Below are 27,411 nucleotides of genomic sequence, written 5' to 3' on the forward strand. Positions count from 1 at the left end.
GTGCAGGGACACGCCTCCAACTGGTTACCTCCCCTCTGTACCCTTACTGCAGACTGCTAGCAATTCATTCATAGCTTCTAGTAGAAATAATAAAGAAACAGCACAACATACAGACATAAGAATAGATGCTCCAGAATTATTATTACATGGGGAATGCAAGTGTTTACTAAAACAGACATGTCAGAAGAGGTGACAGGTGCTCTTTAACACTGTGTCAGGCAGTTGAGGTCTAGGATAATTGATTATGCACCCCCCCCCCCCATCCCCCCTCGAGACTTGGCAGAGATAGGGAAGCAATCCTAAAGGCAACTTTTAGGGTACTTTAATTTTCAAACAGGTCGCCCTGTCTTCTCAGTCCACCATGGGGATTGGTTAATGAGTAGTTTTTCTTTTACTATACAGTGCCTTGAAAAAGTATTCACACCCCTTGAACTTTACTACAATTTCTCATGTTACACCCACAGACGTAAATGTATTTTATTGGGATTTTATGTGATCGACCAACACATATTAGCAAGTGTGTGTGAAGTGAGAAGAAAAGGATACAAGGTTTCAAAATTTTGGACAAATAAAAAATCTGAAAAGTGTGGTGTGCATTTCCCGAGGATAGGTCATCAGTAAAGAAAAATTGGGAAAAACCCTTTTAAGGACAATTCAAATATCTGCAGCCTGGACGACCCCTTTTAAGGGAAGCATGCCCTATTCCAATATGACGCCTGTCTTAACAGTTGGGCATGTGCAGAAGCACCTGACTAATGCCAATTCGGTCGTATATGATATCAAGCGTGCGTACTAAGCCACAGGCACAACAGCATCTGACTTGCTCTTATTCATGAATAACAAGTTTCATTGACAACCTAGAAGAATTGTGAATGCAGCTCTGGAGTACAATACAGGATGAGCGCTAGCAGGGGCATAACTATAGGGGGTGCAGAGGTAGCAGGAGCCTGAGGGGGCCCAAAGACCCTTGTGGTGCATAAGAAGACAATGGTATTATAGAAAGTGCATGCTGGTCAAGTTACACATCTGGCTGGAGGAAGGGGTTAGGTCAAGAATTTGGCATGGGGGAAGGGGGGGGGTGCCGTTTCAATTTTAGCCTCAGGCAACATAAAGGCAATGTGCTTCCCTGCCCCCTGACCACAAAGCACTGAGGGAAGGGGGCCCAAGCTGAACTCTTGCACTAGGGACCATGAGCCTTTAGCTACGCCCCTGAGCGCTAGATAGGTCATGCAATGCGCTCACAACGTGACAACGCTTTTAAGTTAGGTTGTAACTGTATATTGTATTTGTAGAATACAATGTTTTGGGTGGGCATCATACCCTTTTACCATTTTTGCACGGTCTCTCTATTTCCTTTGCTGTAATGCAGTCTCCTGTCTGTTCCTCTTAGCACGTGGAGCTGTTGTCCCCCGACCGCGGCCAGTTTCGGACCAGCACACTGTTGGCTCACACATGACGCAGATGGTGTAGTGTGGAGGGAAGAAAAGAAGGAATGCCAGCTTATTTGCTCAGTAATTTGTTCACCTTGCGTTGCGAAATTCTTGAACATCATAGTTAATCCCTCCTATCAGAGTTACATTGTAATGACTGTAATTTTACCCCACGATATAATCAATCTCCAGGAACTGCATTGTCCCAGACTTAGCTCTTATTACGCGACACATCCAGACTACGATTCTGGAAAATTTCTATTGTACTTGTTTTTCCTGCAAGCCTGCCCTGTCATAGCCATCTGTTCTTGGTCACTGCCTCCAACGAAATCAAAGCCCTCTACACCCTACATAAAACTTGAGGTTTGCCCGTCCACATGACCAACCTCCAGATTCAACCCTCCGCTGCCCTTGCTGTGTAATTCTCTTTCCACAAGCTCCACACTGTCTCCATGAATGGGCCTGCTCTATGAATCTATGGGGGTCCTGGCGCCTGGACCACCATTGATTAGAGCCTATGATGCATCCAGTTGACATGTCACAGCCCAGGCGGCTTTCACTGCTAAAATCTCCCTGCATTTCTTGCTCGCATGATGTCTGATCAGTACTTTTTCTGGTTGATTTGCAGCCTGAAAAGACAAGCAAAAAGCAAACCTATGGAGATGCTGGGGGCATGGGGATCTGGAAAAATATATTCTTTGCCTGTGAATATCGGGGAGGAGTCCGTACTGAGCCCATGTTGACTCTGTCGCCCTTGGAAGTGTCATATATATATATACTAAGCACTGAATAGTAATCTGATGTAGGAAATAACTGTCATTAATACATTGCTGGTGGATTCCAGTGACAACCAGCAGAATAGTGAGTGCAGCTCTGGAGTATAATACAGGATGTAACTCAGGATCAGTACAGGATAAGTAATGTATGTACACAGTGACTCCACCAGCAGAATAGTGAGTGCAGCTCTGGAGTATAATACAGGATGTAACTCAGGATCAGTAATGTAATGTACACAGTGACTCCACCAGCAGAATAGTGAGTGCAGCTCTGGAGTATAATACAGGATGTAACTCAGGATCAGTAATGTAATGTACACAGTGACTCCACCAGCAGAATAGGGAGTGCAGCTCTGGAGTATAATACAGGATGTAACTCAGGATCAGTACAGGATAAGTAATGTATGTACACAGTGACTACACCAGCAGAATAGTGAGTGCAGCTCTGGAGTATAATACAGGATGTAACTCAGGATCAGTACAGGATAAGTAATGTATGTACACAGTGACTGCACCAGCAGAATAGTGAGTGCAGCTCTGGAGTATAATACAGGATGTAACTCAGAATCAGTACAGGATAAGTAATGTATGTACACAGTGACTGCACCAGCAGAATAGTGAGTGCAGCTCTGGAGTATAATACAGGATGTAACTCAGGATCAGTACAGGATAAGTAATGTATGTACACAGTGACTACACCAGCAGAATAGTGAGTGCAGCTCTGGAGTATAATACAGGATGTAACTCAGGATCAGTACAGGATAAGTAATGTATGTACACAGTGTCTCCACCAGCAGAATAGTGAGTGCAGCTCTGGAGTATAATATAGGATGTAACTCAGGATCAGTACAGGATAAGTAATGTAATGTATGTGCACAAGTGACTGCACCAGCAGAATAGTGAGTGCAGCTCTGGAGTATAATATAGGATGTAACTCAGGATAAGTACAGGATAAGTAATGTATGTACACAGTGACTACACCAGCAGAATAGTGAGTGCAGCTCCGGGATATAATACAGGATGTAACTCAGAATCAGTACAGGATAAGTAATGTATGTACACAGTGACTGCACCAGCAGAATAGTGAGTGCAGCTCTGGAGTATAATACAGGATGCAACTCAGGATCACTTTGGGATCAGTAATGCAATGTATTTATATAGTTACTCGGCTTATTATGTACTGTGTATAAAATGGTTTTCAGTGGTGGAATAGTATAGGAGTAGAGGTCCCCTCTGTGCGCCCCTTCCTGAATCATAGGAACATCTTGAGAAAAAGGCATCCATATGTGAACACGTGTCCTCTTCTAACACTTGTATTTGTTTCCCTTTTTAAATTAATACTTGGACCACATTACTTGAGGAACACCACATGTGCTGATTTCTAAGATGCTTCTAATCCTCGTTTTTAATGTTTCTGCCAGTACTCTCGGCTGTTGCATCAGAAGCTGTTTGGTCTGGGTGAGCTCAGTCCATACAAAATCATCTGAAAGTTTTCAGGCATAAAGACTTCTAAGGTCTGGGGGAAACGTGTGGTGAGATTGTATCGTTACTGCAAACAAAAGGCTACTCGAAGGTTACCATGTGCCATTCATATACTGCTGGCATGGTGGCAAAGGGGCCCTCCACATGCAATGCTACCACTGCATCCCTTACAATCGTGTCCTTGTGTATGTCTGCACTGAGGGAATTTATTATGGAAGATACAAGATGCACTTCCCTCCCATCTGGTCCATGGGAAAGCCGAGTTTGTGCCCAAAATTGGGCCGCCCAGCAGCAAAACTTCTCTCCCTAAATCAAGAAGTGTATAATGAAACCATCAGATATTTATACAGTCAGGTGCATAAATATTGGGACATCGACACAATTCTAACATTTTTGGCTCTATACACCACCACAATGGATTTGAAATGAAAGAACAAGATGTGCTTTACCTGCAGACTGTCAGCTGTAATTTGAGGGGATTTACATCCCAATCAGGTGATCAGTGCAGGAATTACAACAGTTTGCATCTGTGCCTCCCACTTGTTAAGGGACCAAAAGTAATGGGACATAATAATAATCATAAATCAAACTTTCACTTTTTAATACTTGGTTGCAAATCCTTTGCAGTCAATTACAGCCTGAAGTCTGGAACGCATAGACATCACCAGACGCTGGGTCTCATCCCTGGTGATGCTCTGCCCGGCCTCTACTGCAACTGTATTCAGTTCCTGCTTGTTCTTGGGGCATTTTCCCTTCAGTTTTGTCTTCAGCAAGTGAAATGCAGCTCAATCGGATTCAGGTCCGGGGATTGACTCGGCCATTGCAGAACATTCCACTTCTTTCCCTTATAAAACTCTTTGGTTGCTTTTGCAGTATGCTTTGGGTCATTGTCCATCTGCCCTGTGAAGCGCCGTCCAATGAGTTCTGAAACATTCGGCTGAATATGAGCAGATAATATTGCCCGAAACACTTCAGAATCCATCCTGCTGCTTTTGTCAGCAGTCACATCATCAATAAATACAAGAGAACCAGGTCCATTGGCAGCCATACATGCCCATGCCATGACACTACCACCACCATGCTTCACTGATGAGGTGGTATGCTTAGGTTCATGAGCAGCTCCTTTCCTTCTCCATACTCTTCTCTTCTCATCACTCTGGTACAAGTTGATCGTGGTCTCATCTGTCCATAGGATGTTCTTCCAGAACTGTGAAGGCTTTTTTAGATGTCGTTTGGCAAACTCTAATCTGGCCCTCCTGTTTTAGAGGCTCACCAATGGTTTCCATCTTGTGGTGAACCCTCTGTATTCACTCTGGTGAAGTCTTCTCTTGATTGTTGACTTTGACACACATACACCTACCTCCTGGAGAGTGTTCTTGATCTGGCCAACTGTTGTGAAGGGTGTTTTCTTCACCAGGGAAAGAATTCTTTGCTCATCCACCACAGTTGTTTTCCGTGGTCTTCCGGGTCTTTTGGTGTTGCTGAGCTCACCGATGCGTTCCTTCTTTTTAAGAATGTTCCAAACAGTTGTTTTGGCCGCGCCTAATGTTTTTGCTATCTCCCTGATGGGTTTGTTGTGTTTTTTCAGCCTAATGATGGCTTCACTGATAGTGACAGCTCTTTGGATCTCATCTTGAGAGTTGACAGCAACAGATTCCAAATGCAAATAGCAGACTGGAAATGACCTCTGGACCTTTTATCTGCTCATTGTAATTGGGATAATGAGGGAATAACCCACACCTGGGCATGGAGCAGCGGAGAAGCCAATTGTCCCATTACTTTTGGTCCCTTAACAAGTGGGAGGCACAGATGCAAACTGCTGTAATTCCTGCACCGTTCACCTGATTTGGATGTAAATATCCTCAAATAAAGCTGACAGTCTGCAGGTAAGGCTGACAGTCTGCAGGTAAAGCGCATCTTGTTCTTTCATTTTAAATCCATTGTGGTGGTGTATAGAGGCCCAGGTTCCCTTCTTTGTCCCTGGGTTGAAGGGTCATAGATCAACTGACATTCTTCGGGAGATGAGCGTCTCGAATGCACATTTGGCACCTCTTATCTTTCAGGAAATCAATACAATCAGATAGGTAAAAGTCAACCTGTCTCCTCTATGTAAAATAAATGCCAAAGGTCAATTGTCTAGTGGACGATTCCTCGAAACACTAGAAGTAGCGCTGTAATGACTGTACTCAAGGCGCCATAATTTTGGCAGTGCCAGGAACCCTCCATAATAACGAATACACCATTGCAAGTTTAACATCTTTATTCATACAAAAAACACAAAAATAACTTACTTTTTTAATTTACAATAGATATAGATATATAGTAGACTGCATGCATTTAGAGTATGTCATATAAAAAATACTACAGTCGCATAGTATATAATATTATATCATATATGGAAATACAGTATTATTTATGATTGCAGGAGATTGTAATGGCAAGGGTGGCACATCGCTTTTCTTTTTATTGCTTCTCCCCCCCCCCCACCCCATCGCCAACCAAAATGTGAAAAGTACAAAAACCGTAAATAAAACATGATATATGGCTGGACATGGAGTATAGCTGGAAGTAAGGTGACCATTTCGGTGCCTGGAACGCAGTAGTGGAGTTATTAAGGGATTTCATGCCTTCAAAATCCTGGCTTGTTGCTCATTTGTCACATTCCAGTTCCTGTGTGACTTCTCCGTCTTGATAATGCTCTGAGCAGAATTCACAGATGCGTCGGCAGGCCTCAACCATCATCTCCTCGGGAACCGTGAGGACTACCCGGAAGTAGTTGGGATATTCGAAACACTGTTGAGAACATTAGGAATAACAATCACCAACCAAGGTTTTGCAGCTTTCCTAGTAAAGATTTATCGCCCCATAGCGTTCATTCCAACATAGATATAGTAAATTTGATCTATGCCAGTAAAAGAACACAACTAAGTTACCAGGTGGCGCTGTGCTGAATGAATAAGTTGCCACCTGGAGACTGTATTATGAATAGCAATATATTTCTGTCACCACCAGATCTCTGAGAAGCTCTGACAGACATTCTTCAGTACCTCTAGCTTGAGGTTCTTTTGTTTTGGTTTCGTTTTGTCATCTCGTTTCCCTCTCTCAGCTGTCATCTAGTTGCACTGATTGCATCCCTTTATATCCCCTCCCATACTGCATCACTTTGCGGTTTATAAAACTTCCTGAATTGTGCTCATGCTGGTTGCTGCAACTGATGCTTCTACAGATAAGTCTGTTCATTTATTTGTGTTTTCCTGTTGGCTTGATCCTAGGTGACCCTGACTCCCTCTGTATTAAGTGTAGGGAGCCGGTGGTCGTGTCCCCTCACTATTATAGAGTTTTCAGGTGTCACACAGTCTAGGTACGAGAGCATGCAATTATCTATCATAAAGATCTTTGCATGGGCTGAGCAGTCAGGGACAGCTCTAGGGCTTTTATCGGGCTGACGCTTATGTTCCTTAGTTTGGGATCAAGTCAGTCGGATCTTTATTTGTATCTTCTAGTTTTCTGCAACACCATCCGTGACAATTTCTATAGGAAAGAATTATTTTTTGGGGGATAGGTTGCAGAATTTTACTACATTGTAGTTCTGTTGCGTATGAGACATGAGGATCAATGGGAGTACTGCAGCTATAAAGTATTGGATGCTAAAGAACATTCATGCCTTACGTGTTGCGTTTAACCCACATTGCAAACCTGTGCAGCCTGGAGCATAACACGCATGAAGACTTACTGTAGCAGGGAGGCAGAAGACTGACTGCTCGGAGATCATTCGTTCCGTAAAATCCACATCGCTCTCAAATTCGGGAAAATGTTCCATATCAATGCCGACCTACAGAAGGAGAAGAACAATACTTTGACTACTATTTCTGAATAATTTCATTGGAACCATTGATATTACTGGGATGTTGTGTTGTCAGCCCGCTTTCCACATGTATAATAGGTATATTAGTCATTTTAATGGTGGCTTGTGCCTAGACAGGTTCTCCATAGCTCAGGCCATAACATAGATATTTCAATTGTGTGTAAGATTGAAAAACAGCAAGAGATATGGTAGAGTTGCTGATCACATTAGTTACTAAATATTTTAGCGTTAATCCGTCCATACACATAAGCTAAATATGGTCTGGGATCTGTCACTTTGGATTTCTTTGGACGTTGTTGGCTAAAATGCAAGTGTATGGCATGGTTGACCTAACGCAGCCAGTCATTTACAACTTTTTCATAAACCCATTGACTACGTGTGAGTGTGCCCCTAGAACACACACATTGCATTACAATGACGTGTGTAGTATCGACGTCTTGGGGGGTTTATATTCATATTTAAATATCATGTATCTTGAAAGGTTAGACTATATGAAGGAAGATAGTATGATCTAAAAATTATTTCCATAAATATGTAAGACCATAGGGATACCATTGATCACAGTCATGTTTACTGCTGCTGGTATTGGTCTGGTATGGATCCAATGGGTCCACTAAATGTCCTATGGTGATGAGAAGTAGAAATCTGGGACACGTGTTCTACAAAACTGCGTTTCTCTGTAGCACTTGAAGGAATAAGAGGCGGGATTCTATTCGTAATTCCTTAAACAAGTTCTAAATCTGCCATGTTTTTATTTTTCAAAAGATATACTTCGTTTAAGTAGATGTCTTCTAACCAAGTAGATGTCTTCTAACCAAGTAGATGTCAGCTAAGTATGGCCGGTTTTAAAAGCTGTTTGTTGTGCAGATCTGTCCTAGATCAAAGGTTCTAGGTCAAAAGTTTACAGAATTTTCGACCACATGGTTGTCTGGCCGATTTATTGCTTACCATCAAGTACATGGCTCCTGCTGGTCGAATAGGGCAAAGTCCAGGGACCGAGGAGAGGGTACTGTAGCATAGGTCAGCGTTAGACTGCAAAAAGTACACAAAGCAAGAATGGATTTCAGTGGATAGTCCAGAAAATAGTTGACTCGGAACAATGTGAAGCCAAAGTAAAGAGTAGAGGGAGTAATATTGTATCAGATAAGACCAGTGCTAAAGCCATGACCTGAATCTTTGACGCAACAACCCGACATTACGCAATTTGTTCTTTAAACACTGACCTATTTACCAAAGACTAAACTGACAACTTCTAACTTACTCAATATATTAAGGGGTGTTATCATTGATAGTGCTCCAAAAACCAACCAGTTGGATATTTGGACAATTTGGATATTTGCTAATTTGTCAATTTGTCTGATTTAATTTAAATGGGTTTTCCAGGAGTAGAATATTAATGACCTATTCTCAGGACAGGTCATTAATGTCAGATCGGTAGGAGTCTGACTGCCTGGGAACCTCCGACAATCAGCTGATGTAGGAGGCTGCGGCTATCCAGTGAGCACTGTTGCCTCTTCGTAGGCCATTGACATCATGTTCATAGGTCAGGTGGCACATGTGAAGCTCATTCCCACTCAAGTGAAAGGGTCTGGACTGCAGTACCAAGCACAGTCGCTATACAATATAGCGGAGGTGATGAGACTCGGTCCACCACTGATCAGATATTGCTGACCTATTTTGAGAAAACCCCCTTTAAGGATTAAGGCACATAATTTTAAGCTTAGCTTTGCTAAGGCCTGAGCACTCAAGTATGGGATTTCTGTAATGGCTTTTTTGGTATTCCTCAAGCAGCACCGAAAGAGTTGACCTTGGGATGGAAAGGAGGTTTCTTGGCCAAAATGATGGTGGCTTTAGCACAGTAGATTTAGTTCTGAGAATTTTTGTTTGTCTTGTTCAGGATACGGTACATAGATGACGTTACAAGACAATGTTGTCAATATCAATACTATGACCCTCTATTCAAGGAAGTTCCTGATCTCAAGAACATTATTATTAAGCATTAAGGTCATTTTGTGGCCATGCACGGTACATAGATGACGTTACAAGACAATGTTGTCAAAATCAATACTATGACCCTCTATTCAAGGAAGTTCCTGATCTCAAGAACATTATTATTAAGCATTAAGGTCATTTTGTGGCCATGCACACTAAGAAAGAGAAATAACTGCCCTTCAACTACTCACACCACTAGAAACAAAAGAAAGAAATATGGCCACTGATGGATTTCTAGGTAAGAACGTTTTTATTTCACGGAAATAGAGCATTACCGTAGTTACAATACCCATATTTATAAAGGTCCACCACCAGTGAAGGTCTACCACCATTTTACTACTACAAGTGGCTAAGGGTTAGAAGTGAAGCACAGTGTTAATGAAGACTTACCTTAATGAAGTTTATAGTGTTTTCATAAAAATGCTGAGGTGTCCTTTTTATTATGTGATCGAGAGCTCCCTGGACAATGGTACATGGGCCGAGGATCCTTTGACTGAGTCTCACAAGTCCTTCTCGGATCTGAAACGCAATGTGAATAATATTAGATCTAGGCTGAATGTAAATGAACTTGTGTATTATCATTGTACACCATTTCTATACATTGATGGCTGTTCTTCATTTTGTTTTAAAATGCTGCGCTTTTACAATGATCAGATCGTCAGGTATTCCTAAATGGCGACTGTTTGGTCTTATAATTAGAAATGATAACTGTTTTGTGTTCCATCCACTTAAAATGGCCTCCCTAAAATGGTCTTCTTAAAATAGTCGCCTTAAAAGGGGCTGTGAAAAGGTTTTAGGGTCAGAATGGCTTAAAAAGTATTAACCACCTTATCGATCCCCCGGCGCTACTGATCTGGGCAGTGGCGTACGTTGAGAAGTAAGGGCCAAGCAAGGATCAAACCAGGTCCCCCCACAGGACAGAAGGGTTTCTGCCTAAACCCCTTTCAGTGATCCTTGGGACATTTTTTCCACGGCCTCATTTGCTAAACGTTGTTCCTAGAGGGTAGCGTCCTGACCAAGTTTTCATCCTCAGTAGAAGAGGAGATGATCCCAACTAAGACTGGACCCTCTCTTGCCCTGGACCCCATAGCAGTCGCATGGTCTGCCACTATGGTAGTTATGCCCCTGGTTCTGGGGTTTTGGGTTCCCCACCAGTTCCTACTTCATGGACCCACTTCACTTGGAAACATAACCTCTGAGCCAGTCACAGGCTACAGTGATGACTTGCTGATTGGCTGATCAGTCACTTTACTGTATCAACAGGAGTAGGTTTACTTTTCAAGTGTCTTCCTGGAGATTTTCAGTACAGTACTTTGTTTGATTCCATGAATGCCAGACTAAAAGAATTTTATTTTACTAGTCATGATAAGAATATTTTACTAAACCAATAAATTGTAAAAAGTGACGTTTATTCACCTCCTTGCCAAAAATGTCTTTCCGATCGTGGATAAGGATCCACCCCATTCTCCATCCTGGCACCAACCAGCGTTTAGCGAGACCACCACAGGACAGGACTGGTACATTAGTACTCAGTGGCGCTAATCCCTGGAATGCCCCATACTCAAAAACCTAAAGGAAAATAATTCATATTATTTTTTTCATTAGAATTTTATCAATTAATAATATTAATAGTACCATCATACTGCCTTTAAAAAAAAAATTCTAAATATTTAGCAGGTCACTAACTAAATCATGGTTATAATAGACATCAGATTTGCACACAGTTGGATATTCTAAATTTTTACTATAATAATTTCCTTATGACGCTGTTTTGTTGCCATCTACAGTTTGTATTTCATTAGATTATTTTTGGTTATTCCAAAAAGTGAGAGCATTACTCTTATGTACGGGGAAGGGGAGGATGACTCTGTTATGTGCCCAAAACATCTGGAGACTAAATAATGAACATTGTGGCCAAATAAAATAAAAAATAAAACCTCAAAGGAGTGCACACAACTGCAAAATCATTATGACATCTAAGGAACATCTAAGTGAGAAGAAGGGGTGGACTTAACATAAGGTAAGGGGTCCTGAAAGAGCCACTAACCAAGCGTGAAGCCAGACTATCAGCAGAGGCAGAAGCCGCTGCTCCCACCTCGCAATGATTTACACTACAGCTCGGACTTGGTCTGATTGGCTGCCGTTTGAAAGCAGAAGCCCACCAAAAGATCGGCAGGTGTTCGAAGCAGGCAGTGCCGATTTCCACATCAAAAACATACACAAAAAAGTAGTATACCAGAGAGAATAATAATGGTATACATTAAGACAAATAAACTTCAGATAAACTCACCATGTCGCCATATATTTCATCGGCCAAGATGGGTACACATTTCCTGGAGGCCACTGCAGGAAGAGATGTGACAACTTAATGAAGTGGTACTGTATTAGTCAAGTATGTGGTGCATTTTTTTAATAAGTCTTTGGGAGATGGTCAACTGGAAGCTTAGACGCATCCCTGCAGAGGTTTTTGGAAGGCAACATTGCCACCTTAACAATTAAGTAAAGTGCCTGCCTAATTGCCCCTACTCCAACCTACTAAATATATAAGGCAGGTGGGATCTTTGCACATTAAAATCTGCAGTTAATGTATTAATTGACTGCAGAATTTAGTGTACAAAGTTGCCAGCTGTCTCCTATATATGACATAAGAGAAGGGGAGGCTTATGATGTCTATATCATTTCCACAACCACCATTCACAGTCCCACCATTCAAGTGACATTAATGGGGGAACGAGAAAAACACTTACATGGTGACCTGGGTTTCATCTTTTCAGCTGCAGATCCGCCAATTCCCAGGCTCCCCTTGTGTCCTTCAAGATGGCTGCCCAGACAGACTACCTGATGCATTCTGTGCATTGGTAGTCGAAGACATAGTTACAAAAAAAAAAACACATAAGTCCATCAAGTTCAACCAAGGGATAGGTGGGGACCCGAATCCCAGAAGGAAGTGAGACTCAGATGTCTACACGTCCTTTAGGAAGTGTCTTGGACTACCAAATGCACAGTATGCATCGGGTAATCTGAGAAGAAGTGCGACCATCTTGGATGGTAGAAGAGGAGCCCGGGAATCGGTAGATCTGCAGATATAAAGGAGGGCACCATGTAAGTGTTTTATTCGTTCACCAGTCCATGAATTTATTTTTTTCGCTGGTAGACATCTTGTGCCCTGTTTTGAATCCATCCATTGATATACATTAGTGGTTTTCTAGTTTATTCCGTATGGCCATGCTCAAGGTATATATGACAGACAGTACATAGTTATAGGATTCAGTCATCCCCCGGTCTACTAACCGGCAAGGATTTTTTGCAAATGTTTCTTGCTGAACACCGAGCCGCAGGGGTTGGATGGGTTGTTGATGATGATACAGGCTGTTTTTTCATCCACCAGAGATTCCATCTGTTTCAAATCAATCTCCCAGGACTTCTCAGGCTAGAAATGCAACATACCGAATAAATATTTAGTTCTACTTTCCTAGCAACCATATGAATATTGTCTGAAATTACTGTGAGTTTCAATCTAAAAATAATTTTTTGCCCTAAAAAAAGAAAGACTACTCATCCTTGAAATTGGCTTTTGTAATATTAGGTACTTAAAGACGCCCACAGAATAGGTGTGATAGCAATCACACTGTGGACCCACACATAAGACACCAGTATTAAAAATGGTACATGGTAGGTGGTGGGTAGGGGCCCAGGAGCTTCGAGTTGCACCTTTGAATATGCCAAAATTTGATGGCTATGCAGTGGGTATCGTAAACGATGACCTAAATCTAACAGTTTTAACATCTTGAGATAAGGGAATGACTCAAGGACTAGTAATATGTGTCTGGTTTATCAAATAGTATGGACTTTGCAGTTCTCTCTTTCTCCCTTGGACTAATGATATACAGCCAAGTTATCAGTTCTTAGACTTAGACTATAAAATGTGTACTTACTATCAAATTGTACAGTTTCACTTCTATCCCCAGGGACAAAGCCAAGGTTTTGTAGAGAGAGAATCCGGGACATGGCACCAATATGTTCTGTCCAGGATTGGCCAAAACTGCAAGAGCCAACTCGATAGCCTGGCTGCAGCCACTTGTGAGGATGACATCCTAAACGAGGAATAATTGTAATTATGGCACGGAACTAGAGCAACTCTATAGACTAAAGGTTTTAACTAATGTTCTTCCAACAATCAAACACCTACTTTGGCTTCTAAAGGGGCTTCAGGGCAAGTGTAGTACTTGGCAATCACTTCCCGGCTACACTGGTATCCTGCAAATACAAGACAAGTATAGTGTTGATTGCATACAATAACAAGCAATTTAATTCTATTGTCCTTTTGGATTATACAAGTTTATTTTGAGGATTTTATGACAGTGATGACTGTGATGACTCTACTGTTCTGGGTTCTATGCACTGATTATTATTATTTATTATTAAAGCGCCATTCACTCCATAGCGTTGTACATATGATAAGCGGTGCACATACATAATACAGACAATTGCACTAATGATAAACAAGACGAGTTACAGACTGGTACAGAAGGAGAGAGGGCCCTGCCCGTGAGGGCTTACAATCTACATGGTATGGGAGAAGGACACAGTAGGTGCGGGTGAAGTATGTCATAGGCGGTATAGAGGCAGCAGGGTCACTGGTTGTAGGCTTGTCTGAAGAGGTGGGTTTTCAGGTTTATTTTGAAGGATTCCACTGTAGGTGAGAGTCTGATATGTTGGGGTAGCGGGTTCGAGAGTATGGGGGATGCGCGGGAGAAATCTTGGAGGCGATTGTGGGAAGATGTGATAAGAGGAGGTGGAAACTATTCTTGATTCTAGCCTTGTGATGACTACTTTTGTCTGGATTTGATAATGTTCTTCAGGCTTGTACAGTAGTGATGACTCTGCTAGTCTGGATTCTATATCAATGACTTCTGGACTTCTTCTGGATTCTGTGATGGCCACTATTCTTGATTCTTGGCTAGTGATTTTTTTTCCCCTGGATTTGACTTTACTATTCTCCTGGCTTCGTCAATAGTGATGACGCTGCTAGTCTGGATTCTATATCAATGACTTCTGTTCTTCTGGATTATATGATGCCAATGACTAGTGTTACTCTGGAATCTACGACATTGATGACTCTACAGTTATCTTTAAACACGTTTGGGACAATTTTACTCAGTTATTAAAGTATAAAAATTCTGGATAATATATTGCTAGCCAATAATCAGTGGTCTTTAGGCTTACCTATACTTGGAGCATAGCCATTATACTTTTGAGAGTCAATTGCATCTTTCATAGCTCGAGCGACTTCATCATTAGTAGGCAGGTTTCCAAATACTGTGGGGTCACCTAGAATAAAAGTTTTCTTGTGGTTATCATGTTAATGGTGATCACATAGCTCCTATCCTGTAATGATTGCTGCCTCCAAGACCATATCAGAAGAACAGCGGAAGATCACCCAGATACTGACCTATAGATAAGGCAATCATTGGCTTATCAGGATTAGGCCTGGCTTTCATAGTGTCCACAATGGCTCTTATAGGATTGAACGTCTTCTTTGACATTTCCGATGCTCTCACAGCCCATCTTGGCTTTCGGTTTTTCATCTTCTCGATGCCATTAGGTCTCTGAATATTGACATGAACATCAAGGATTTTAGGGTGGACAGGAGAGCCATTCATCTGGATCACGTAGGAATCTGTCTGCATTTTCTGCAAAAGTAAGAGAATGTTAAAAGAAGCACATGCATTTCTTCCCTTTTCTATATTTTTTTTTATCAGCTCTTTTTTTTCTAGTGTTTTTCCACTTCAATTCCTGAAGGAAAAACAGCAGATAAAAATTCTGTACCCAGAACACTGTGGAAATGCTAAAAATGCTAAACAAACCCTGTCACAATGCAAAACAAAAAACAGCTTTAAAGTAACATCTGGAGTATAAACAAAATAACAAATGACAAAAATAAGTATGCATGAAACCATCCTTAGGGTACTTTCACACTTGCGGCAGGACGGATCCGACAGGCTGTTCACCCTGTCGGATCCGTCCTGCGGCTATTTCGCCAGTGCCGCCGGACCGCCGCTCCGTCCTCATTGACTATAATGGGGACGGGGGCGGAGCTCCGGCGCAGCACGGCGGTGCACGGAGAAAGGGCGCCGGACTAAAATTACTGCATGTCAGGCTTTTTAGTCCAGCGGCTTTCTCCGTGCACCGCCGTGCTGCGCCGGAGCTCCGCCCCCGTCCCCATTATAGTCAATGGGGACGGAGCGGCGGTCCGGCGGCATGGCGAAATAGCCGCAGGACGGATCCGACATGGTGAACAGCCTGTCGGATCCGTCCTGCCGCAAGTGTGAAACTAGCCTTAAAAAGACCATAAAATTACAGTAGTAATTAAAATTACTACAGGTAGCAAAATGATTATATTTTTTTAATAGGTATGTACTAAAGATACTGTGGAATTATAAATGTCATATATAATCCATTTATATATAATTCATTTATATATAATTTATATAAATTTATATAAGTTATATAATTTATTTATATATTTATATATAATTCATTATATATAATTAGTTTATATATATATATATTTATATTATTTATTAAAAATATAATAAAAAAGTTTTTTATATATTCATTGCTTTTAATTATCAATTTTTTTCTAATAAAAAAATAATGATGAAACTTATTTTAATTACTGCTTATAATAACTCGGTATAAAATATGAATGTTTCATCATAAAATGTGTATCATATTTTAAACTAAGGAGTATTAAGCAACTATTTGCATATATATATATATATTTGCCTACATTTACCATTTTAATTTGAAATATATTATAGAGTGAAAGTAAACTTATTTTAAAATATTAAAGTAAAAAATTATATAAAAGCAGTGCGCATATAATAACGATAACAATAATAATATTAATCTTAAACATTAACATATTTTTTAACGAGTAAAGACATCGTTATCTCAGAAGGATATCAGAAAAACACAATGGAGTGGTTATTAATACAGTTCATGGTACAAAAATAAATAAAAATACACAGTGCCAAAAAAATAAATTTAGAATTGTTACGAACAGCAATAATTTTTTTCCATAATTAGGTAACATTAAAGAACATAAAAAGATTAAAACTATATTTAGGTAACCTTCAATTTCAAGAGCAGTAAAATACCCCCAAAAAATATATAATAAAGTACTAAATATGGAATGTAATAAATAATTGTTAAATAGATACTTTTCATTAATTCATCATCAATGATTTTATTGTAATATCAGGTTACCCGTACCTGTCAGGTTAAACGTGCGCAGGGATGAGGGATTCTTTTGTCTCTCGGAAATCTAACACAGCTGACAGGAGGAATCGCAGACTAGGTAACATCCGTCCATGAAATAGTCCCAAAAAAATGGGTGTTGGACCTGTCTCCCTGCTCCTATTGGCGGAGAAGAGTGGGCTGTGTTCCATTTGCTAAACATACCTCCTGTCGCTTTATGTACCATATTGAACTGATTTTGAAGGCATTGTAGTTAACTATTTCAGAAATTTCCTCTTCTGTAAAAACAACATTGTGTCCTATGTATGGATGTGTGTAAACAATATGCATCAGGTCACAAGAATCCGAGTGTTCAAAGTGCACCCTATAAGGTACAATGAATATTAGCACAGGCAATGTATGATGTAAATATGTCCAGTGTAATACATATGTACATAGAGATTAATAAATGCAAGGACCAGTTTACACAGAGGTTTTTGTGGCAGATTTTCGCTTGTTTCTCTTCCAATTCATTTCAATGGGAAGCAACATTTATTTTATTTTTTTGCCCTATTGTGGGGTGGAATCCGCGCTGAATCTCCCTTTGGAATGAATGGGAAACGTAAGAAAGACAAACCGCTCAGTACCTGTACAAGCATTTTTTCTGTTTGTTTGCTTTTTCACGGATCTGCGCCAAACCAATGAAAATGCAGTTTTGTATTGAATTAAATGCCCATTGGTTAAAAAAAAAATGTATCAAAAATGCAAGAAAAGATACACTGAAAAAACATCTGTCATGTTAACATATAATTATTGCTAACTGTTTATTTTTTATTTAAAATACAGAAAAAAATAACCTTCAATTTTTCTTTTTTTGTGTATTCATAGAAACCCTACTCCTTCCCTCTAGGACGGGAGATGCCAAAGCACAAGAGACCACAATCATTATCGAATGTATCAATTAAGGTAGGATAAAAGAATAAAGCAGCCGTAAACGGAACCATTCATTCCAATGGGTCCGCAAAAAAACAGAAGGTACTCCGTGCGCATTCCATTTCCGTATGTCCGTATTTCCGTTCCACAAACAAATAGAACATGTCCTATTATTGTCTGCATTACGGACAAGGATAGGACTGTTCTATTAGGGGCCGGCTGCTCCGTTCCGCAAAATACGGAATGCACATGGATGTCATCCGTATTTTCTGCGGATCCATTTTTTGGCGGACTGCAAAATACATACGGTCAGGTGCATGAGGCCTAAGGGTTAGTTCACACAGTCAGTGTTTGGTCAGTGATTTTCATCAGTTATTGTGAGCCAAAAACACAGGTGCAGATACTTCCATCATACCTTGGTATTGGCTCACAATCACCGACCGATAGGGACCCGCCTGTTTTGGGCCTTGAAGCGTCCCTGCAGGTCCAAAATTAAAATCTGACTATACTTGGGAAACGAATAGTCAACATACCTGGTGTCCTTCTTAGGGACGATGGTGCCTCCGATGCACAGTAATGGTTCCCTGACACCTTCTTTACAAAATGGGTGCTACAGTCTTTCCTATGAAGATTGATGCCCCCACTCGCTTCACTGCCCGGGGTTGAATCAGCTACCAATGATGCCAGTGAACGTGTCCATCCCATCTGTGGCTTCCCCTGCAGGTGTCCGCATTGGTTCCGGGGTAAGGATGCGTGTTTAGACATGCTGAGAGTCTCTCCATAAGAAAAGTCAGTGTATATATACAAGTATTGTATTTCCCGCACTATAAGACGCACTTTCCCCCCCTAAAGTGGGAGAAAAATAGCAGTGCGTCTTATAATGCAAATTCTAATCAGGAAGCGCTCATTAGTACAGTAAGATCAGTGAGCGGTGAATGCAGCGGGTGCTAGCTTTACTCACCGCTCCCTGGTCTTCTCTATGACCTGACATTGAGCGATGATAGGGTCAAAGTAGAGCGCTGCAGGAAATGCTCGGCGGATTTCCCAAGTGGCAGCACCATCCAGCGCAGGAGAGGTAAGTTCTTTATTTTTTGTCTGATCTGAGGTCTGATGAAGATTGGGGGGGGGGGGGGGGGTCTGATATTGATATGAAGACTGATGAAAAATATTGTTCCTCCTCTAAAACCTAGGTGCGTCTTATGGGTCAGTAAATACGGTATATAGGGTAATGACATGTAACCCTGAGGGTCATTAAAGAGGACCCCTCCCTTATTCTGACATGTCTGTTTTTAGCAACTATATGAATTCCCCGTGCAATAACCATTCTGGAGCCTGAGTTCTTATGATTATGTTGTGCCATTCCTTTGTTATTCATGCTAACAGTTATGTATGAATTGTCAGCAGTCTTTAATGAAGGTTCAGATGGGCGTTACCAGTTGGGGGTGTGTCCCTGCACAGTACTGATTGGATAGTGTCAGACTGTGCAGTGACACGTCCCCAACTGGTAACACCCAGCTGGACCTTCATTGAAGATATTGGGCTGGCAAGTCATTCATAACTTCTAGCAGGAATAATAAAGGAATGGCGCAACGTAGAGTCCTAGGAACAGATGCTCCAGAATTTAGACACTTATTTACTTATGACAAGAGTGTCTTACGGTATTTTGGCTGCACTCCCATAAAGAATGGAGATCAAGTCATGCCTCGTACATGCTTCAAAGGGTCCGGGAGAGCAATCCTAGAGGGTACTTTAAGAAAAGCATGCTCATGGCTTGCACAGTTGTGAGCATGCTTCTTTAGGATACTGGGCGGGTTCAACATTGTCCCTCCCCCGAGTTAATGTATCCAGTATATGGAAACAATGTATCATATGGTAACAATCTCTATCAGGTCAAATGTAGTGAACTCAGTTAGAGCATTGTTCTTTCATGCTGGTGTTACATGATGAATTGTGACGCCTCAAAACTAAGAAGTCACAAAGAATTTCAGATTTCAGATATTTTTTTATATTTATAGCTATATATGACCAACTTTGGCAGAGGCAAATCTGACATAAGAGCAGAAAACCCTAAGACATACATGACAGGATGTTCACCAGCTGTGCCCACTGGATCCCATTGACTTATAAAGAGGTCCCTTGGGTTTCATTGTGGTTTCCGCCATTTTGGTCGGAGGAAAAGCGTCCCCTGCTGCGCTATTCTTCCCAGCAACCATGATGGAATAATATGTGATGGAGATGCCAATGTGAGCTTTAGGTGACAACTTTATGAATCCGGATGATCGGGTGGATCTCCTTTGGCCAATAAGAATCTGTCTGGTCTGGAAGTGTTACTATCCCTTTAAGGCTTTCGATAGCTGCGATAGACTACACTTCAGATTGGAGCAAGGTCATCTAGGTGTGTTTTTTCTTTCATATGCCAGTTCAATGCCCTCCTGGACGGTACAATACCACCGAGCAAACAGACGTTGCAGTAGGATACCGGGTTTCTGGAAATTTTATTTAAAGGGGTATTCCAATCTCAGACAATGGGGGCATATCGCCACCTCTGGGACTCTCACCTATCTCGTAAATGCAGCCAAAAAAAAAAAAAAAGCCAGCATGGTGGTGGCATTGCCAGCAAGCGTTCCTATTGGCCCACTGGAAATATCTGATCTTCAAACAGCTGATCGGCCGGGGTGTCGGGAGTTAGACCACCACCGATCGGCTATTGATGACCCATCCTAAGGATAAGCCCTCAGTATCGAAATCCCGAAAATTCTCTCTTTAGCATATTGGGGCAGTGGGTTTTGAAGGTCACAGAGTATGGGAGGCAATGTCTTGAGAAAGAGTGTATGCACTTTAGTATTTTGATCAGTATTTTTAAACCTTTCTACCCCAGAGGTTTAATGTGTTTTCGTTTTGCGCTCCCTGCCTTCCCAGAGCCATAACCTTATTTATTTTTCTATTCACACAGCCGTATGATGGCCTGTTGTTTGCGGGACTTTCCAACGCCACCATTTAATATTGCATATGATGTAGTAGGAAGCAGGGAAAAAAATCTAAATGGGGTGGAATTGGAAAAAAAAAGAAGCAATTCCGCCACAGTTTTAAGTTTATTTTTATTTTTATTGTTTAATAACATTTTTATTGAGTTTTCAATAAACAGTATACAACAGCAAGGAAATAGTACAAACGCTTGTACGGTACAAAAAGATGCACATGGAGATACACAGCATATAAAGGTACCCACATATAAGTCCACCAGTCATGGTCCAAGTTTACAAGCCTTAGTAAAGTCAAATATGGTGATACCAGAGGCATAACTACCATAGCGGCATGGGGCCCAGGGCAGGAGGGGGCCCAGTCTTAGTTGGGATCATCTCCTCTTCTACTGGAGGTGAGAACTTGGCCAGGACTCTACCGTCTAAAGGAACAACTTTTAGAAAATGAAGCAGTGGAAAAAAATGGCCCAAGGGTCATTGAAAGGGGGTTAGGCAGAAACCCTTCTGTCCTGTGTGAGCGGCCCGGTCTGGCCCTTACTTCTCTATGTACGCCACTGGGTGATAATCTGTCTCTGCCTGAGCCTCCTTCCCCAGAGACCATAAAGTGTACCCTCATATGAATAGGGAATTTAGAGAGGTTCCCTCACCACACTGGGTCTGGAAGAGGAGAAGCATGGGAACCAGAAATCCAGGGTAACCACTGATTCTGGAGGAAGATCCAAATGTAAGTCAGATATGTCTCTAGCTAGGGTAAGGTTTGATGAGTGTGCAGTGCCACCACATGTGGGAAGGTGTTCCTTTTTGTCCACATCCACGCCAACAAGATGTTGGATAGGTAGCACATGGGATAGTCTATCCTGCGTTAAGTACCACCGTAGTTGTATTTTTCTGTTTTGTTCAGCATGATTTATACATTGGGATGACTCAACTGCCCAATACATGGCGGAGTGCCACTCCAACATAGAAAAGGTTTTCCTTAATTCACTCTCCCACCTGAGCATGATAGGAAGCTTAGATTGAGCAGAGGGGCTGGAGAGGGAGAGGTAGAGAGTGGAAGGTCCTTTTTTTAAGTCCAGATACCCTGTTAAACAAGTTAGCAATCTCTACAGGTGAACTCTCCTGTCCCCCATGTACTAGGGAAGAGAGGAAGTGCCTGATTTGTAGGTACTGGTAGAACCAGGGGCACACCACCAATGAGGCCAGGTGAGGCCATCGCCTCAGGCAGCACATGTAGGGGCAAGGGGGGGGGGGCATCTGACGGGCCATGAGCTGAAGGAAAAGGGTTAGGTTAAGAAATTGGCATTGGGGAGGGAGGGGGGTGCTGATTCAGTTTTCGCCTCAGGCAGCAGAAAGGCTTAGGAGCACCCCTGGGTAGAAATAGGAATTAGGCTGGTTGGTCACTGGGTGAATTACACTAAACACAAGATCCTGTCGCTTGAATACAAGTTTTCCAATATTCGTTTTAATTTCTTCTCTTATCTCCAAGCCAATAGTTATCTCCATAACCTGCTGTCCAATATAGCCCCCCGGGAATGGAGTCCAGCTTTACAAGCCTCCCTTAAACATACCCGAACTGTAAGGGGACATACCACTAGTTACTATAAATTCTTGCGCACCCCTCTGGACTATAAGCAGGCCAAATGGCTCAAAGATATTCCACAATTAACAATCTCCACCCTAGACCAGGCTTTGGAACGTAACCTTCCCTATTTGCCATCTAGCTATTATGGTAAATGACCTTACAGATATACCACCGGGCATACATCTCTCCAGTTCTGGGTTATCGTATGGGCGTCTTCAAATCTGATAACTGCTTCCGATGTAAAGAAACGGGGGAAGATATTTTCCACTGCCCAGTGATACAATCTTTCTGGCGTAAAGTCCACACAGTTACTACCACCCATCTGATCTTGGCAGCACCTCTAGATCCTACATGGACCATATTTGTATACATTGACCCAACTATCACCAGGTGCATCCCTGGTAGTCAGAAATTATTATGTCTGATAGCAGCTGCAGGAATTAAGACCATCCTCCATACCTGGATCGACCCTACACCCCCACCGTTTAAGATATGTCTCGAGAAAGTCTCCTTCGTAATGAAGATGGACTGGATGGAGGCATCTTCCAGGAAGGAGATCCATGTGAAGCAGATATGTAGTCATAGATATGTTTCCGTTGACGCGTCTTTTATTAGGCGACCCGCCAATCTCAGGGACATGACTCCGTCTGATGGCTCACTCGGTGTGGCCGCATGCCTGCTTAGATTTATAGTCCACCAACTTTGGAGGAGAGGTGATCACATTGGGCTCCTGTTGTGTTATTCCCACCCTGGGGTCTGCGGGGTGTTAAGTTATGGTTTCTAAGTTCAGCTGCGTTACTCACCCATCACCACGATTTCCCTTTATTTTTTTCCTCTTCCCTTTCCCCTTCACTCTCTTTACTTTCACTAGACGTAGTAGCATCAATATTTCATCCTGATTGTCTGTCTTGGGACTTTTATTGGTGACATGTTACTTAACGAGCTGCTGTAAAGTAATAATACCTTGCATACCGCACTGCATGTGCTCCTTTATTACGTCCAAGATAGATGGCTGGCACTCCACAATTCAGAGAATTCTTTTTTCTTTCTTGGTGCTCTGCGATGGGATGATATCCCAGTATTTATAGGAATAAATTCACGGCAATCTTAAGTAATTGGCAAAATGAGCTTTGATTGTTTATTCAAGCCACCGATGGTTTTCAGTTTTATCGGGCCCAATAAAACTAAAAACCATTGGTGGCTTGAATAAACAATCAAAGCTCATTTTGCAAATTACTTAAAGGGTTTCTACCACTTGCATATCACATATTTGGTGATCAGACACTAGCGATCCGCTAGTGTCTGATGTAGCTTACAAGCTAATTATTACCTTAATCCGTTCGGCCCATACCTCAAAAAAAGCACTTATATCTTTATGCAAATGAGCCTCTAGGTGCTATGCAGGTGTTTTTCCAGCACCTAGAGGCTCCGTCTACCTTTCAGTTTGCCGCCCATCGCCTCGCTCCAGCACGCCCATCTCTTACCGTATTCGATCCTCCCCCTGCTTCTGCCTTCAGAAATCCCGCGCCTGCGCCGTTCGTCGCGGCATTCGGAGGCATTCGGCGCAGGCGCAGTCAATGTCTGACCGCTCCGTGCTCAGACATTTCCACTGCGCCTGCGCCGATGTCATCGGCGCAGGCGCAGTGGAAATGTCTGAGCACGGAGCGGTCAGACATTGACTGCGCCTGCGCCGAATGCCGCGACGAACGGCGCAGGCGCGAGATTTCAGAAGACAGAAGCAGGGGGAGGATCGAATAGAGTTGAAGATGGGCGTGCTGGAGCGAGGCGCTGGGCGGCAAACTGAAAGGTAGACGGAGCCTCTAGGTGCTGGAAAAACGCCTGCATAGCACCTAGAGGCTCATTTGCATAAAGATATAAGTGCTTTTTTTGAGGTATGGGCCGAACGGATTAAGGTAATAATTAGCTTGTAAGCTACATCAGACACTAGCGGATCGCTAGTGTCTGATCACCAAATATGTGATATGCAAGTGGTAGAAACCCTTTAAGAGTGCCGATAATTTACTCCTTTATTATGTCAGCCTGGAATAAAAACATACTGGAATGAATTACCGAAATAAAAAGAAACAAAAAGGTTTTGTACCAGGAACTTGTGAGCAGGACTTCCATTGCTCAATCACATACAATATTGGCACAATGAGGTAAAAAGAACACACAAGTCTGCAAGTTTGAAAGACTGTCAGTGCTGGGTTAGGGCTCATGCACAGGAACGTATTTTCTTTCCGTGTCCGTTCCGTTTTTTTGTGGAACGGTTTGTATGTGGAACCATTCGTTTTGAAGGGTCCGCAAAAAAATTAACGTGCATTCTGTTTTTGTACGTCCGTTCCGCAAAGAATAGAACATTACAGACAAGGATAGGACTGTTCTATTAGGGACCGGCTGTTCCGTTTTGCAAAATACAGAATGCACACGGACGTCATCCGTATTTTTTGCGGGTCAGTTTTTGCGGGCCTTAAGCAAAATACATACGGTTGTGTACATGAGGCCTTAAGCAGAGCTCCTGGTGTGGACTTGTATTTACTACAGGCGGCTGAAGTGCTTCATGTTATACAGATATAAACAATAGGTCATTTCCACATTCCCTTTGAGCAGCATTCTCGCCCACTGTGAAGGTTGGTAAATGTCCTACTGGGACCCGCCGTCTTGGACCACCAAACAGTTTAAATAGAATATAGAAAATATTACTTCTACTTAATAAATCAGTTCACACTTTTATTGTAGCTCCAGTGACACAAAGTAAGCTACTGAATTTTCAGACTTTAAGGGTCTTTCAAGTATAAATGCGGCACATCATAAAATTAAAAAATATATATATTTGTGGTCACGGCTACCTGTGTGACGAAGGGAACTAGAGACGTGACCATCAACCTGCCTAACTAACTAGATCTAAGCGACTTGAATTGTGCCATAACCGCTGCGTAGGAGGGACGCCTAAAAGAGGGCAAAACACTACAACTCAATGATTAGCCATACTTTATTACAAACCAACACTACATGACCAAATCCTGAAATGCAAGCAACATCTCTTGATTGGGCCGAGGTATATACCTATTAAAACACGAAGAGCGCTAACGACCTAGTTTGCAAATAATATGGTCCGGCACTCTGTACCTGGAGGCAGCGGATGCTGCACCTATACTGAAAGAGTGACCCGACACGGTTGCCAGGTTCAACCGCAAATTGGACACCAGCATACGGACATGACATACAAACTGAGAGGTGGAGAGTGGTGCTGTGGGAAACGGCAAACGAGGACTGTCTGGGTCTCGGTCTGTTAAGGCTGTCGGTAACTGCTGAAAGACCTGAACCAGGCACCATGATTGAGACGTTGGAAAGAAAGTGACCTGAGTGGGGGGTCCTGTCTGAGATGTCTTGGTGATGGGTAAGGACAGCGTGTAACCGTCAGGGCTCAGGCTCAACTGGTTGAGGCTGACAAACCTGCTATTGGTGGAAGTGCACGTGAACCTGCCCGGCCTTATGAACCCGTAGAATGCTAAGTAGATGGCGGCTTTAGGCACTAAACTGGGGATTACACCGAAAGGGGCTCTAACCAACATGTCAGACAGGTCCCGAAAGATCTTACCAGTGATGGCCTGTCTGCGAGGCTGGCCTTCCGTACTACATTTACCCAAACCTCTCAAGGCGGCTTTGATAACATGAGCAGAAAACAGGGACCCCCGCTCCGGATGACTAATGGCAGAGAAATGTTGTACCCCAGCCAGGTAGGACCGAACAGTGTTGTGGGACAACTTCAATTCCGAGTGGCAGTATCCTATGAACGCCGAAATATAATCTATAAAGCTAGTATTTCCCTGGGGGTATCTCTCCTGAAACCTGCCGAACAGATCCCAACCTGTGTTGTAACTCCTGGCCGTGTCAGATGACAGTGACCTGGCTACCAGGCTGTGGGCAGTAAAGGTTTGCTAGTCCAGAACTAACGCTGAGTAAGGAGGAATCGAGGCCCCTATGACATCTGCTTCTGGCATGACCTGTGAAAAGAGGGAGAAGTTAGCCCGTGACAAACGCGTCAGCCGCCACGTTCTGTGTACCTCGGACATGGGAACAACAGTATGAAAGACATAACGTGTGGGGATTTATAGCTACCTTTTGTTAAAATGTCCACTGTAGCCGAATTATCTGAAATGAACACGACTGTGGAACTGGCCTATTAACTACCCCAAACGTATGCGGCAGCCACTATGCGGTACAGTTCAAACAAGGCTGAAGTCTGTAGAAAACCCGGGATCTGTCTAACTTCTGCGGGCCATGTCCCGGCCATCCAGTGGGTGCCAAAAATGGCTGCAAAACCAGTGCCAGCAGAAGCATCAGGAAAGACCATGGGAGATGAACTAGAAGCAGCGGGGATGAAAAAAGAAATCCTGTTCCACTGACTCAGGAACTGGTCCCACATCAGTAGATCTGCCACTGCCTGACCATCTACAGGGAGTGCAGAATTATTAGGCAAATGAGTATTTTGACCACATCATCCTCTTTCTGCATGTTGTCTTACTCCAAGCTGTATAGGCTCGAAAGCCTACTACCAATTAAGCATATTAGGTGATGTGCATCTCTGTAATGAGAAGGGCTGTGGTCTAATGACATCAACACCCTATATCAGGTGTGCATAATTATTAGGCAACTTCCTTTCCTTTGGCAAAATGGGTCAAAAGAAGGACTTGACAGGCTCAGAAAAGTCAAAAATAGTGAGATATCTTGCAGAGGGATGCAGCACTCTTAAAATTGCAAAGCTTCTGAAGCGTGATCATCAAACAATCAAGCGTTTCATTCAAAATAGTCAACAGGGTCGCAAGAAGCGTGTGGAAAACCCAAGGCGCAAAATAACTGCCCATGAACTGAGAAAAGTCAAGCGTGCAGCTGCCAAGATGCCACTTGCCACCAGTTTGGCCATATTTCAGAGCTGCAACATCACTGGAGTGCCCAAAAGCACAAGGTGTGCAATACTCAGAGACATGGCCAAGGTAAGAAAGGCTGAAAGACGACCACCACTGAACAAGACACACAAGCTGAAACGTCAAGACTGGGCCAAGAAATATCTCAAGACTGATTTTTCTAAGGTTTTATGGACTGATGAAATGAGAGTGAGTCTTGA

General features: G+C 42.5%; 1 protein-coding gene across 1 annotated transcript; it reads right to left on the reverse strand.

Moving 5' to 3' along the window:
- Positions 1-5,930: 5,930 nt before the first annotated feature.
- TAT (tyrosine aminotransferase) lies at positions 5,931-16,958 on the reverse strand. The gene is made up of 12 exons (XM_044270887.1): positions 16,824-16,958; positions 14,998-15,238; positions 14,772-14,876; positions 13,735-13,802; positions 13,481-13,639; positions 12,837-12,975; positions 11,836-11,888; positions 10,962-11,114; positions 9,936-10,064; positions 8,502-8,585; positions 7,422-7,520; positions 5,931-6,481 (listed from the first exon to the last, which is right to left on the reverse strand). Exons 2-12 carry the CDS (start codon positions 15,233-15,235, stop codon positions 6,338-6,340), a joined length of 1,371 nt encoding a protein of 456 aa, XP_044126822.1. The 5' UTR covers positions 15,236-15,238; positions 16,824-16,958; the 3' UTR covers positions 5,931-6,337.
- Between the last annotated feature and the right edge of the window lie 10,453 nt (positions 16,959-27,411).

Source organism: Bufo gargarizans, chromosome 10 (assembly GCF_014858855.1).
Source record: "Bufo gargarizans isolate SCDJY-AF-19 chromosome 10, ASM1485885v1, whole genome shotgun sequence".
NCBI classification, from domain to species: Eukaryota; Metazoa; Chordata; class Amphibia; order Anura; family Bufonidae; genus Bufo; species Bufo gargarizans.

Bases quoted from the DNA above. Each gene is read 5' to 3' on its own strand.
- TAT (XM_044270887.1), bottom strand. From the start codon at position 15,235: ATGCAGACAGATTCCTACGTGATCCAGATGAATGGCTCTCCTGTCCAC. The intron at 13,640-13,734 runs GTAGGTGTTTGA...TTCCTCGTTTAG, and splicing joins AAGCCCCTTTAGAAGCCAAA to GATGTCATCCTCACAAGTGG. The intron at 11,889-12,836 runs GTTAGTAGACCG...CTCTTCCTGCAG, and splicing joins TTTGCAAAAAATCCTTGCCG to TGGCCTCCAGGAAATGTGTA.